We start from the raw sequence: 14,561 nt of genomic DNA, 5'->3' as shown, positions 1-14,561 counted from the left end.
ATCTTGTCTCCTTGCCGGCAGTGGGACACCAATCGCTCAGAGGTGGTAATGCTGTAGATCCACACGTTTCTGGGTCCATCCCAGATCCAGGTATCAGGGGGTTGGCCCAGAAATGCAGTTCTAGGGCAGAGTTGTAGGGCTGTGGCTGAATCCTCCAGGAACAGCACGCTGAGACAGGATAACTGGTGACTCTTGAACACAGGCAACTGAGCTGGGCAGATGATTACCTCGACAGGTAAACATTGGGCAAGCAGCTCTTGTGTTGGTTCTGCATATCATTGCCGATCCTCACTGATGAGGAGGTGATGCTGGTGTAGATGCACATGGGTTGCCAGGTGGTTGGTGTGATCTGCAACCGGGATGGAATGGGCCTGGAACAACTCAAATCACCTTCCTGCTTCCGTCAGTGGTAAGTCTACCAGGATCTTGATGATGCCATCCACTGAGATTGCCCGAGTCTGAGCTAGCCGGTAGTAGTGATAAGACTGGTCCGGCCCCTCTAACAGCCCTAACCCCCTTGGCAGACTAGTTTGGACTTTGACAAGAAGTTTCCCCAACTCATAAGGAGTGATTAAGCCTACGCTAAACTTATTCCTAGATACATTTTCTATGGCTAACAACAAATTTCTTAATTCTAATAACCCAGTCATGACCACCAGCTCTAAGTTCTGTAACTTAGTTGTGATGTTTACTGTAATCCGTAAAAGTGTGTCATCTTTTGAGATTTTCTGATTCACCTGGTTTGCACATGCACCAATTGCTTCTGCTTCTTTGCTGAATCTTGCCACAAGTTTTCGGATCAGTTCGGTATTCGCCTGTGTTCGTCGGCTCAGCTGTCGGGTTACGGTTACGTGTTCATGCTGAAGGTGGACAATCTCTGCAGTTTGTCCCTTCAGATGCTCTATGGTTCTCTCGAAGTGCTCCACATCCTCCTGCTCAGCTGTTCCAAACAGCATTCTCATTACTTTTCCTCCCAGGTTCATCAGGCCTCAACGTGGTCGTCCTGATGGTAATAAGTCCTTCAAGGCTTGCCCAGCCTCTTCCAGTTGAAGCCCTGAATTAATCAGGCAATTCAAAAACTCCTTATACACTTCTAACTCTGGTACTCTGACACTTGCCTTCATCCATGTAGCCTGAGCAGCCTCGACCTGGGCTCCCAGCTCCCCTATTCCTTGACAAATCTCGGTTGCATTAATTGATACTATTATTCGCCAATGGTCTCCAGTCAACAGCACACTCCCCTGTCGCACAAACCACACCCCTAAGTCTTTGGACATCAGATAGGGTTGGTTGTCCTGTAAAAATAAAACTGTCATTACTCCTAGGTTCTCAGTTATTCTTCTGTTACTTACTCACTTTTTACTTTCTATCTTCAGTTTCTTGTCCCATCAAGCTATTACAGTCTGGGTTTCTTCTACAATATTCCCAACACTTCCCTGCCCACATCCCCAACAAGCACCCCCTACTTAGTTCAGAAGTGGCTTGCTGGTTCCTTTGGCAGTTAAGTTAGGGAGGGCACTCTGTTCCTCAATGGGTATGGTGATCGTTGGGTCACCCTTTCTCCTTCTAGTTCTTCTGGTTTGTAGGTGACATCATTTGGGTCATCTACTGGTACATCTGGGCTGGGTAGATCAAAGATTTCTTCTTCTTCTGGGTCAACAATATTTTCTCCCTCATCTCCTCTGGCTGTGGTCTTGGATCTTCCTCATTGTCTGTCTCTTCATCCGAATCTACTAGCAGTGGATAATCTTCCTCATTAGAGTCATCTGGTTGAGGTACTGGGGAAGTTGTCAATTCTTCCTCTGGTTGAATTTGGTCTTCTTGCTCCTCCTCTCTTCCAGTAGCTTTCCCCTCCAGGCAGGGCTTCATCCGATTGATGTGAACTATCACTTGCCGACCATCTGGCCAGTTCAACATGTAGTTCACGTCTTAGATTTTCTTCTTTATCTGGTAGGGACCTCCCCAAGGATGATGCCATTTCTTTGCATCTCCTGGTCTTAGTGCTGGGTCATGTAAGTAGACCATTTCTCCCTCCCGAAAATTTCTAAGTTTTCTGTCTTTGTTAGTTGTCTGTAGTCTCCGCTCAGCAGATTTGCTGGAGTTTCTGAAGGCTTCACTAAATGCTTCTTGTAATCGGTGCTTCAACTGTTTTACATGCTCTTCCACAGGGAGCCCCTTTAGATCATTTTTGATGAGGAATTCTCCTGGTAAGGTCATTTCTCTACCATGTTGCATGTAATGTGGTGAATAACCTGTTGATGCGTGAGCCACACTTCGATAAGCCATGAGGGCATATGGGATCCACTGGTCCCAGCCGTCCCATCTTTCTGCACAAAGTGTGCAATACTATCATTCAAGGTTCGATGAAGTCTTTCTAGGCGCCCATTTGCTTGGGGATGATATGCAGTGGTGCGCAGTTTATTGATTCCTAGAAGCTTACATGTGGATGTCAATAGTTCTGATAAGGAGTTTCGCCCTGGTCAGTCAACAATCGATCTGGTACTCCATGTCGGGTGATAATGACTCTCATGAATGCCCTAGCCACAGTTTCTGCAGTCTGATTTGGCAAAGGAGTACCCTCAGCATATCTGGTGAAATGGTAGATGAAGCTGAGAAAGTATCCATTCCCAGAACTACTAGTGGGTAATGGGCCAACAATATCTAGGCTGACCATTTCCATAGGTCTGGTTGGCTCGTAGGCTTTGACCAATGGTGCTGCCAGTGAGTTTGGGGTTTTTCGCAAGGCACAAGAGTGGCAACTATCCACGTAAGCCTTCACCTCATTGGCCATTCCTTGCCAATAGCATCGCTGCCTGACTCGCGCCAATGTGCGTTCCACCCCAGGGTGACCTGCCCATGGGGCATCATGGTTGATCTCCAACACTTGCTTCCTGAGGGATCTTGGTATGGCCAATCTCCAGGAAGATTTATCAGGGTCGCCATTTGTCCACCAAATAATACCATCCTCAGTAGTCCTCTTTTGAGTCTTTACCAACTTTGTGCACCAGTCATCATTCTGCTGCTGGGTTTGTACTAACTCATCATCCAGTCCTTGTATCACAACATGATCCTCCTACTCGAGGCATCTGCATTTGAGTGGTGCTTTCCAGGTTTGTGTAGCACAGTATAATCATATTCGGCCAGTCATAAGGCCCATCGGGTGAGTCTTGATGGATCCTTCAAGCTAAGCATCCAGCGGAGTGCTGCGTGATCGGTTATCAAGGTGAATGTCCAACCCAACAAATAGCAGCGAAACTGCTGAGTAGCCCACACCACTGCCAGTAGTTCACGTTCTGTCACTGAATAATTCCTTTCAGCTGCATTCAGTTGCCGGCTAGCATAGGCTACCGGTTGTTCTCCCTTATCTGTCACTTGGTAAAGAACAGTTCAAATAGCTGTGCCAGATGCATCTGTGGCTAGTAAGAATGGTTGGCTGAAATTTGGGTATACCAATACTATGTCTGAGCACATTATATCCTTGAGCTGCTGAAATGCCTTTTCCTGCTTGGTATCCCAATGATATTTCACATCTGATTTGGTGAGAGAAGTAAGTGGTTTAGCTAACTCAGCAAAGCTGGGGACAAACCGGCGGTAGTAGCCTGCAAGGCCCAGGAATCCCCGCACCTCTCGGACGTTCTTTGGGGTTGGAAATTTCTTCACTGCCTCGATTTTCCCTGGGTCAGGTTTGATGCCATCAGAGTTCACCACATGTCCCAAGTAGTTTACTTCTGGTTGAGCAAAATGACACTTCTCAATGTTCACCTTCAGGTTGGCTTTTTGTAGAATTGCAAAGTCATTCTCCAGTCTTTCAGCATGTTGGGCGATTGTGTCACTGAAGATCACCACATCATCCAAGTAGACTAGACATTCTGATCCCTTGATCTTTGCTAGCAACTGGTCCATCATTCTTTGAAATGTTGCAGGCACTCCAGTTAGGCCAAAGGCCATCCTCTCATATTGGAAATGTCCACCAACGGTGGTGAACCCAGTCTTCTCATGATCTTCTGGTGCAATCAGAATTTGATGATAGCCGCTGTGTAAGTCAATAGTGGAGAAGTACTTGCACCTCCCCAAATTCTCCAAGGTCTCGTTGATTAATGGAAGTGGGTAAGCATCTGCTTTTGTTATCTCATTCAGTGCTCGGAAGTCAGTGCAAAATTGCCACTTTGCACTGCCATCCATTGTTTACTTCTCCACAAGCACCACTGGTGCTGACCACGGGCTGGTTGATGGAGAGATGATCCCTTTGTCAAGCATGTCTGCCAGATGCTCTTCTATGACAGGACGGAGATGGTAGGGCACTCGATATGGTCGTTTGGCTATAGGTGCTGAGTCAGCTGTAGGGATGCGGTGTTGATTATTCACCTGACAACCATCTCTACCTGGCTCTCCAAATAGGTGTTGATACTTTTTCAGCACTACCTGAATCTGTTCTGCTTCTCCTCTTGGTAGGTGTTTGGTTTTTTCAACAAGGGTCTCTTGCAGTTTGCCACCGTGTTCTAGGGAGCTGATGGCATGTACTTGGAATGGTTCCACTTGATCATCCTCCATTTCTAGGGAATCTACTCTCCCCAAATGTTGCTGTTTATCTATCTGAATGGGAGCAGCTGTCAGGTTCATCACTCTCACAACAGTGTTGCCAGCCCTTGATACATTGAGGCTGTGACCAATGCGGAGTAGTAAAAAAAGTGTCCCAGAACCGGCCTTCACCTCAAGGTCACCCAAGTTGACCAAACCTAACCTCAAGTTCATCTAGGTCAACCAAACCTAACCTCAAGGTCATCTATGTCAACTAAACCTAACCTCAAGGTCATCTAGGTCAACCAAACCTAACCTCAAGGTCATTTAGGTCAACCAAACCTAACCTCAAGGTCATCCAGGTCAACCAAACCTAACCTCAAGGTCATCCACATCATCCAAACCTAACCTCAAGGTCATCCACGTCATCCAAACCTAACCTCAAGGTCATCCACGTCATCCAAACCTAACCTCAAGGCCATCCAGGTCGACCAAACCTAACCTCAAGGTCATCTATGTCAACTAAACCTAACCTCAAGGTCATCTATGTCAACTAAACCTAACCTCAAGGTCATTTAGGTCAACCAAACCTAACCTCAAGGTCATTTAGGTCAACCAAACCTAACCTCAAGGTCATCTATGTCAACTAAACCTAACCTCAAGTTCATCTAGGTCAACCAAACCTAACCTCAAGTTCATCTAGGTCAACCAACCTAACCTCAAGGTCGAAAAAAAAATAAATAAATAAAAAAAAATTAAAAATTAAAAAAAAAATTAAAAATTAAAAAAAAAATTAAAAAAAATTAAAAAAAAAATTGAAAAATAGAAAAAAAATTAAAAAAAATTTAAAAAAAGTTAAAAAAACACATAAAATCAGGAATGAATGAAGAAAAAAAAATAATAAAAATTAAGGTCATCCACTCAGTGGTCAGTCAGTCAGTTCAATTACTGATCAGTTACTGATCAGTCACTGTTCAGTCACTGATCAGTCACTGATCAGTCACTGATCAGTCACTGTTCAGTCACTGATCAGTCACTGATCAGTCACTGTTCAGTCACTGTTCAGTCACTGATCAGTCACTGTTCAGTAACTGTTCAGTCAGTGAATCATAATGCTGTACAAATATGGATATATATTGGATACATAGCAGATTAGATTCATTGTGCTGGAATCATCTGTGGAGAATAGACATTTTGTCAATCAACTGTGTATCTGGAACAATAGAGAAGATGGTACTCCTATTCTCAAAGTGGGGTGACTATGGTGAGACAAATTTACCATCAATCTCCCCATTTGATCTGAAGATGGTTGAGGGTCATGTAGAAGATGAGGAAGAGGAAACTGATATGGAGGAGAACAATGAGGTAGAGGTGGAAGAGGAAGAGGATGAGGAGGAGGAAGAGGGGGAGGAGAAAGAGGAAGAGGAGGAGGAAGAGGAAGAGGAGGAGGAGGAGGAGGATGATGTAGTGGTGAGAAATACTACTACACCTATACTTTTGACTCGAAGGAGCATCAATTACCTGAAGGAAAGAGGTTGTGAGGTGATTCAACATCAATGACAAGGTATTGTCTCTAACTGAAACAGTGTTCTAGAGGTATCACTGAATATCATCCGAAGACTATCAGACAACATAGAAGACTTGCCAAGGACTAGTGCTGGAAAAGGAGTCCACTACCTGGGACATCACATGCTTGACATGGACCAAGGAGAAACATCATGGATACATCACTTTTCTGCACACTCAATATGATAAACAACTTGGATTTTGGAACAGAGATATACCTGCTTGTAGTAAACTTTTCAATGGAATGGATGTTGAATTGATCAATAGAGAGCTAATTGTATCCCAAACTGTTTACTTATTACCTACCATCTCCTTAGATATAGTTTAGCTATAAGTACATTCTGAATGCCACTGACTGCAATCAGAATGCCCATGCTCAGCTGGCAGGACAATTGCCAGCCGCAGCAGGTCGACTGTTGGTGGCGGTCAGACGACCGGCGGGGCGACTGGCAGGGCGACCGGCGGTGGCCAGGCAACCAGTGGCGGGCGACCAGCAGGGCGACCAGCAGGGCGACCGGCGGCGGCCGGGCGACTGGTTGCAGGGCGACTGGTGGCAGCTGGACGACCGACAGCGGGGGGACTGGCAGTGGTGGGCCAGTCTACCTGAGCTATGTCTGCGGGATGCAGTGATTGAGCTTGAGGAGGAGGAACTACATAGTCATGGTATTATCTCGTTGACAGACATTTTCAACGATGCAGGACATTTGAGTTCAGAGTTTGGAGTCCAGAGTCCAGAAGTCCAGAGTCCAGAAGTCCAGAGTTCAGAGCCCCAAGTTCATATAGGTGAGAAATCATCTTGCTATGCTTTCAATGAAGGCTGTTTGAACGACCCCACTCCACCTCCCCAGTCACATGACCAATGGCCACGCCCACCAGTGGTCAGTCAGTCAGTTCAATTACTGATCAGTCACTGTTCAGTGACTGAACAGTTACTGATCAGTGACTGAACAGTAACTGAACAGTGCCTGAACAGTAACTGAACAGTGACTGATCAGTGACTGAAAAGTAACTGAACAGTGACTGAACAGTGACTGATCAGTGACTGATCAGTAACTGAACAGTGACTGATCAGTAATTGAACTGACTGACTGACCACTGAGTGGACTACCCAATTATGCCATACAGACATGATGGTCCATATGACAGGAGGAGTGAGGGTCATTGAGAATGTCCATATGTCATGTCTGAACATGGAGTGGGAGTCGTTGGAAATATCTATCTTCAATGCCATTTTGATCTTTAGAGCAGCATGGCCATGTCAATCTAGAGTCTCCCATGGACATCTTGATCTAGTAGGTCTACCATGGACATCTTCATCTGGTGTGATCTCATTACTACACGAAAATCACCCACACACGTACTGGTGGCACAACTGCACAAGACATAATGTCCCTTTTTTTCCCCTTTTTTCCCTTTTTTCCCATTTATTCCCGATTTTATTTATTTTTTTTTAATTAAAAAAAATTATTTTTTTATTTATTTTATTTTTTTTTAATTAAAAAAAATTATTTTTTTATTTATTTTATTTTTTTTATATTTTTTAAAATTATTTCTCTATCTATTCCTGATTTTATGTGTTTTTTAATTTTTTTCTTTAATTTTTTTTTCTCCATTTATTCCTGATTTTATGTGTTTTTTTTCTCCATTTATTCCTGAATTTATGTGTATTTAATTTTTTTTTCCTCCATTTATTCCTAATTTTATGTGTTTTTTAATTTTTTTTTTTAATTTTTTTTTCGACCTTGAGGTTAGGTTTGGTTGACTTGGATGACCTTGAGGTTAGGTTTGGATGACGTGGATGACCTTGAGGTTAGGTTTGGATGACGTGGGTGACCTTGAGGTTAGGTCTGGTTGACCTGGATGACCTTGAGGTTAGGTTTGGTTGATCTAGATGACCTTGAGGTTAGGTTTGGTTGACCTAGATGACCTTGAGGTTAGGTTTGGTTGACCTAGATGACCTTGAGGTTAGGTTTGGTTGACCTAGATGACCTTGAGGTTGGGTTTGGTCAACTTGGGTGACCTTGAGAGGAAGGCCAGTTCTGGGACACTTGTGTCCCAGGACTGGCCTTTTTATACTACTATGCAGATTCCAAGTTGTGGTTGATTCAGGGGCTCAGTTACAAATAATTGACCATCTGCCAAGTTTGTCTGTGCCTGGACTGCCATTTCTGAATAAGCTGGAATGGTGTGGTTTTTGCTTGCAGAGATCCAATTCATGTTGTCTTGGGTATCCTCCCTTAGTCTCCATATTGTTGACACTTGAGGAGACTGCATATTTGTCCTCACTGGGTTAGGTCTCTGAACCAGAGCTTGAGTGGCAGCTCCCTTGATATTATTTGTGCCAATAACTGAGGTGGCAACCCCCGTGAAGGTAATGATCTGGCTCTTGGCATCAATCACTGCCCCCAATTTCTTCAGGACATCCCAGCCAATTAATCCATCTCCTGCTATGTCCACTGTAGCTATTACAAATTGATGGGTTACTTGCAAATTTGCCACCTTGCAAGTGACTTCTTGAGTGCCCAGGATGCCCAGACCTGCGCCTGTAACTCCTCTAGCTCGAATACCTGCAGCCTTGATGGGAACCCCTGGAATTGCTTCTCTCAAAATACAAATCTCGGCTCCTGTGTCTACCAGCAAGCTTCTGGTCAGCCCCATTATTTCCACCTCCACCATTAGCCCACTATTGGTGGTGTTGATGCTGGGAATCCGCTTATATAGTGTTTCCCAGTCTACTGGCTGGGAAACGGGGTGGTTCCAGGCCCCTCCCCGTTTGGGGAACCAGTTCGCTGTTGAGTCTTGTCAGCTACCACTTGGTCTGCGGGTTGGGTCCACCTCTGTGGGCAGTTGAACGACAGGTGATCCCTTTTTCCACAAACAAAGCAGAATCGACCACCACCTCTGGCATTGGTGTTGCGCTGCGCCAGTTGGTTATTTCCGGTTTGTCACTGGCCCTTGGGTTGCGTGCTTCTCTATCCATCACGATTGGAATTGTTGGACCTACATTCCCTTGCATAGTGTCCAGGTTTCCCACAGGCAAAACAATTCTATTTGCTAGCTGGTGGTACTTCAGCTTCCACTCGGGCTACTGTTGCAGCAGGACCTGTTGCTCCTGGATCAGTCTCCACCATGAAGATATTTGGGTGATTTGGTTTAGATGAGTTATGGAGCTACACAGAAACATTTCACTAGGGACAATTCAAATATGATTATAATCTTCAAGATAGATTTATTGAGTCTTGAATTAATTCACAAAGATCATGTTGGAGGAGATACTTCTTATAAAGATTTCAGTAAACTTTGCCATAAAGTTTGGAATCGTAAACCTCATAATTTTGTAACTTTTATGAGCGAGTGCGGAATTAATAGCGGCAAATACTGAGATTCACTTGATACGTTTCTTACCATTCAGTAGAGATTGATTCTTTGTACAGTCATGTTGTCTAAAACATGTGGGAGAAAACTAAATAGCAAGAATGTTGGTTTAATCAATAAGATTGAGAAATTGAGAAAAGTAATCAGTGACAAGCATAGAAGCTTTCTTAATTTTGAAAAACGATCAGAGGAATACAATAGGAAAACACTCTCACCGTTGAAAGAGCCCATAATCGAACTCGGAAAAACCAAATCTAGTTTCCACTCTAATCATGGTTTTACACCAAAAAAGGAAGAAGTAAAAGAGGAAGAAGAGAGCATGGAGATTGATGAGGAGAAGGCGAGTTATGATAAGAGGTATGAGAGTTCAACAGAGAATCTTTTAAGCTCAACTAAATTTGAAAACAGTTTACTTGGTTCTAGTAAAAATGATGAGGTGTAGGCACAATACCTAGAAACGTTTCATGCGGAAAAAATGAATAATTCAATTAGTTATGGAATTTCATACGATTCTAAAGATGACGTGTATTATATTGGAGATCAGCAAGTAATATTCGATAACAGGTACATAGATATTGATAATGACAGATTTCATATAACACACGGTTTACTTGAGTTATTATTCAGTTCAAGACCGAATTCGAATCTTTATAATCAGAGAGATCTGGATAAGTATGAAAAAATCTTTAAACTTACAAGCATACATTTAGATTGAAGAGAGTATGTTAAACGTTATCAGGGAATTGAATCGCAAATGATTAAGAAATTATTTCCCAGTAAAAAACTTAGTAAAAAGGAGGGATGGGGTTTATTGAAATTTGCAAAAAATAATTCTCATGATAGAATTTATCAATACTTTGATAATTTTGATGAATTAGTGGAAAGATTGAATTTACTCTATTCCTCAAAAGCTTCTGGCAACACTGGACATGATGTTGAGATCACATCTATAATTGAAGAGCTAAAAGAAGCAAAACTAATTGTTTAGTGTTACGATGACTTTGCATCGATTCGGTCAGTTGATACACCTAGTAGTGCTAATCTTATGTGTGATATTGACTCGATAACACAGAAAATAATTGAACCAATAAATCAGCAAGGAATCAGCGAAGCTGTGAAATTTTATTTAGATTCACAAATAACCAAACTTATTTCAGAAAATACTAAGAATATTGGTGTGAGCATAATTGAAAGAGAACATATTCTAAGTTCATTACAAAATTTTAGTGCCAATATTGATAAAGCTATTGCAGAGAGAACTCTTACTTTAGAATCCGCTCTAGGAGAAGTGAAAACTTTAACAGACAGCTTTTCATCCCAGTTGATCAGTATTAATAACGATAAAGTTGATAAAGGTTATTTAGATGTTAAATTAAAAGGCATATCAGATAAAATTAAGAATTTGGAGGTCTTGGACAGAAACTACCTCAATACTAAATTAAAACAGCTTAGTACAGAAATTTTTACTAAAGTAAATGAAACACAGCCATCACCAATTGATAAGCAATATTTAGAATCTGCTTTGCAGAAATTGACTAGTTCTTCATTAACAAAGGAAGAGTTTGGAAAACGATTATCTGAAATGGCGAGTGCAATAAAAGCTGATATTATGGATGGTATTGAACAATTCATTACAGAAGATGCTATTGCTACTCTGATTAATCAAATTGCAGACAAGTATGCAACTAAAAATGATATAGGAGATTTTATTAAGAAAAACGAGATGGAAGTCGCTGTGAAAAGCGTTTGTGATGAAATAGCTGACGCAATTAAAAATTCGGAAGGGGGGTCTGTTATGAGGCTGCAATGTTTGCTTGCATTCATAGATTATCTCAATATATTCATCCATGAGATAGCTTATGATATTGTCAGTGGCTACGCACACATTAGTTTTAATATGAATTGGATAGAAGCTAAGCAACATAACCTTTCCAAAAATCAGGTTGCAGAAATGATAACAACAAAAATAGGATTAGCACAATATAAAGGCTTAGTGTTGTCTCCGAAAACATAAAAACTTGTGAAAGGATAACACTTGGCATATGAGGGGAGAAATTTGAATTTGAAGTACAGTGAACTTTAACAGTTTTCTTGCTGACACAAACACATGCTACTTCAAGATGATAAATCAGAGTCACTATACATTTTTTCCATGTGTCTATGATTGATTAACTGAATGGAACAGTTTTTTCGATGTAGGAGTTATATGAAGGCATACACTCTTATCTATAGAATTTGGGAAGGGGGAAACATTCAGCCACAGGGGGGCATAGCACAGGCGTCACTTCTCTGGGGAAACATTCAGCCACAGGGGGGCGTAGCACAGGCGTCACTTCTCTCTAAATGCTCAAGCTGATAAGTTCACAATGTCTCACTATTTTGATTGAAGTTTCAATGAGTTTTCTGTAGAAGCAAATCCACTAGCTGATTGGGGTTATGAATTTTATCCTTTTGATTGGTTCGTAGTAACAAAGGTAACATTTGCTGATAATGTCGAAATTCACCTTAAAATTATCGATATTGATAGTGAAGGTGACTTTAAACACACTATTAAGTCACCAAAAGAATATTCAGTGGATAATGTCAGAAGTTTTAATTCTCATTCATGGGAATTGAATGTGAGTGGGAATCGCATATTCTTGTGAGAGTTTCATGGTAACTATAGGTGTTGAGTATTAAGATACCACCCCGAGTGAAATAGGTCTGAGAATATGTAAGTATTTTTAGATATGCTAGCTCATTCCGATTATACTTACATATTGTCGGAGAAAACACTTTAACAATAACGACTGGGTGCTTGTAAAGCAAAAGAGCTCAATTTTTTACACATGCATAATATTGATAAACAGTTTGATTGAACTCTTGACTGTCAGTTGGAAACCAAGTATGATATGGATATTATGGAACTTAGATTATTGTAGAGATTAGGATTCACTTTAATCTGACAGTATAGCATTAGATTATTGAGCAATAGATGTAGAGAGAGTGAGAGAGAGAGATAGGGAATTTCTCAATTCACTTTAATCTGTCAGTATAGCTTTAGATGTAGAGAGAGAGAGGGAATTTTTCCCCCAGAGGGAAATTATTTTTTCCCTCATCAAATAGTTGATAGTCGATAATCAATATCCACCCCCCTCATCTATACTGGGGAAGGAGAAGGGAAAATCTATTTGAGAGAGAGAGATATCTCTCTCCTTCTTCATCCCCCTCGTCCTCACTGGGAGAGAGAGAGAGAGAGGGAGGAAGATTGGATTAGATTAGAGAAAGAGAGAGAGAGAGAGAGAGGAGAGAGAGAGAGAGATTGATTGATTGATTGATTGATTATATGCCTTTATTAGGGTGGAGTTAGGACTCCTGGTCCTCTCTACCACACAACCCTTTACAATAGAAGAAAAATTCACATAATAAAACGGAAAAAAAGATTACATATTATGTAATAAGATTACATAAGATTAACATAAGTAAATAAAACTCTTAATCAAAATACAATTACAGATAATAAAAGTGAATTTTAAACTTAATTTATTAATACAATTGGAAACAATATTTCAAATTCCACTAGAAAAATCATATAGGAAAACTTATCAGAAATGAAGAAATTAAGATCTAATCAAGTTGCCACTCATTCACACATGCACACAAAACAACCCTAAAAACAAAGATTTTACAAGGTATAATAATTATCATAAAATAGTATAAGATGAAATATTTTGTATCTGTAGTTGCATAAAAGGTAAAAATGAGTTAAATTTATGTAGATTGATACAATGTAAATACCTAATCTGTGCTACCAGATCTCAGCCAATTCAATACTGCCGCGCCAAACAGAGCTCGATCGCCAATACTCTTCACAGTTGGAGGCAACAGATTCCAGATCCGGCAAGCTGATACATGGAATGATTTATTATACATAGATGTTCTATGGTTTGGAATAACCAATAGTTGGGAGCCCTGCCTGGTACCTCTCACACTACAATCCCCAATAAAAACAAATTTATGAGCTAAATAACCTGGGGTTCTAAGATGTAACAGGTCATGAAGCAGCATCAGAATGTGATACTCCCTCATTTGCTTGAGCTTTGGCACATGTAGTTGCTGGAAAAATGGGGTGATATGATCATCTCTTCTTAGATTGAAGATGAACCGGATGCAATAGTTCAGAGTCCTCTGCAGTCGCTCAGACAAGGCCACAGTCATGTCATTGATCAAAATGTCACCATAGGAGAAGTATGGGGAAATAATGACTTAACCAGCATCACTTTCACATGAAGTGGAATAAAGTCACTAACCTTCTCAAGCGAGTGGATACCTGCAAATACCTTATTACAGGTGGTGTTGATTTGCGTCGTCCAGTCAAGTGTTTTGTCTATTGTCAGTCCCAGATTTGTAACAAAGTCACTGTAATTCAAATTATAGTCGTTTATTTTTATGTATGGTCCATTATCAAAGTTGAAACCTCGGCGAGTCATGAGTTCAGAGTAGTCAATAATTATTGCCTTGGATTTCGTTTCGTTAATTCTAAGTCCATGTTCATAGTCCAGTCTGTAAGAGTCTCAAGTTCACTATTCATATTGTCAACTGTAGCAGTAAAGTCGTTCAAATCAAAGTGGATGTACAATTGCAGGTCATTGGCATATAGGTGCTGTTTGCAGAATTTGAAGATATTGGTTACATCATTAATATATATAATGAACAACAGAGGCCCAAGTACAGACCCCTGGGGAACGCCCCTTCCTAAAATGTGATAGCCAGATGAGAACCCATTGTACTTAACAGATTGGCACCTGTTACTCAGGTAGGAACCGAACCAATCCACTACATGAGTGGAGAACCCCAAATTCCTCAGTTTTTTCAACAGGAAAGGGTGGTAGACGCAATCGAAAGCTTTACTGATATCTATCAGCACTAGCAGAGTAGCCTGTCTTCCATCCATCGCTCTACAAATATCCTCAGTCACACAAAGCAATGCAGTGGTGGTACTGTGGCCTTTCTTAAAACCAGATTGAGAAATCACTTAGAGAGTTGTTCATTGTAAGATAATATTAACCTGCTGATGCACACCACCCTCTCTAATCCTTAGAAAGGGGTGAGAGAATATGTAT

General features: G+C 41.2%; 1 protein-coding gene across 1 annotated transcript; it reads right to left on the bottom strand.

Moving 5' to 3' along the window:
- Window positions 1–1,929: 1,929 nt before the first annotated feature.
- LOC120350320 lies at window positions 1,930–2,286 on the bottom strand. The gene has a single exon (XM_039422986.1). The coding sequence runs from the start codon at window positions 2,284–2,286 to the stop codon at window positions 1,930–1,932; it is 357 nt and encodes a 118-aa protein (XP_039278920.1).
- Window positions 2,287–14,561: the final 12,275 nt, after the last annotated feature.

This window comes from Nilaparvata lugens, chromosome 3 (assembly GCF_014356525.2).
Source record: "Nilaparvata lugens isolate BPH chromosome 3, ASM1435652v1, whole genome shotgun sequence".
Lineage (NCBI taxonomy): Eukaryota > Metazoa > Arthropoda > Insecta > Hemiptera > Delphacidae > Nilaparvata > Nilaparvata lugens.
This window is presented reverse-complemented; position numbering and strand designations above follow the sequence as displayed.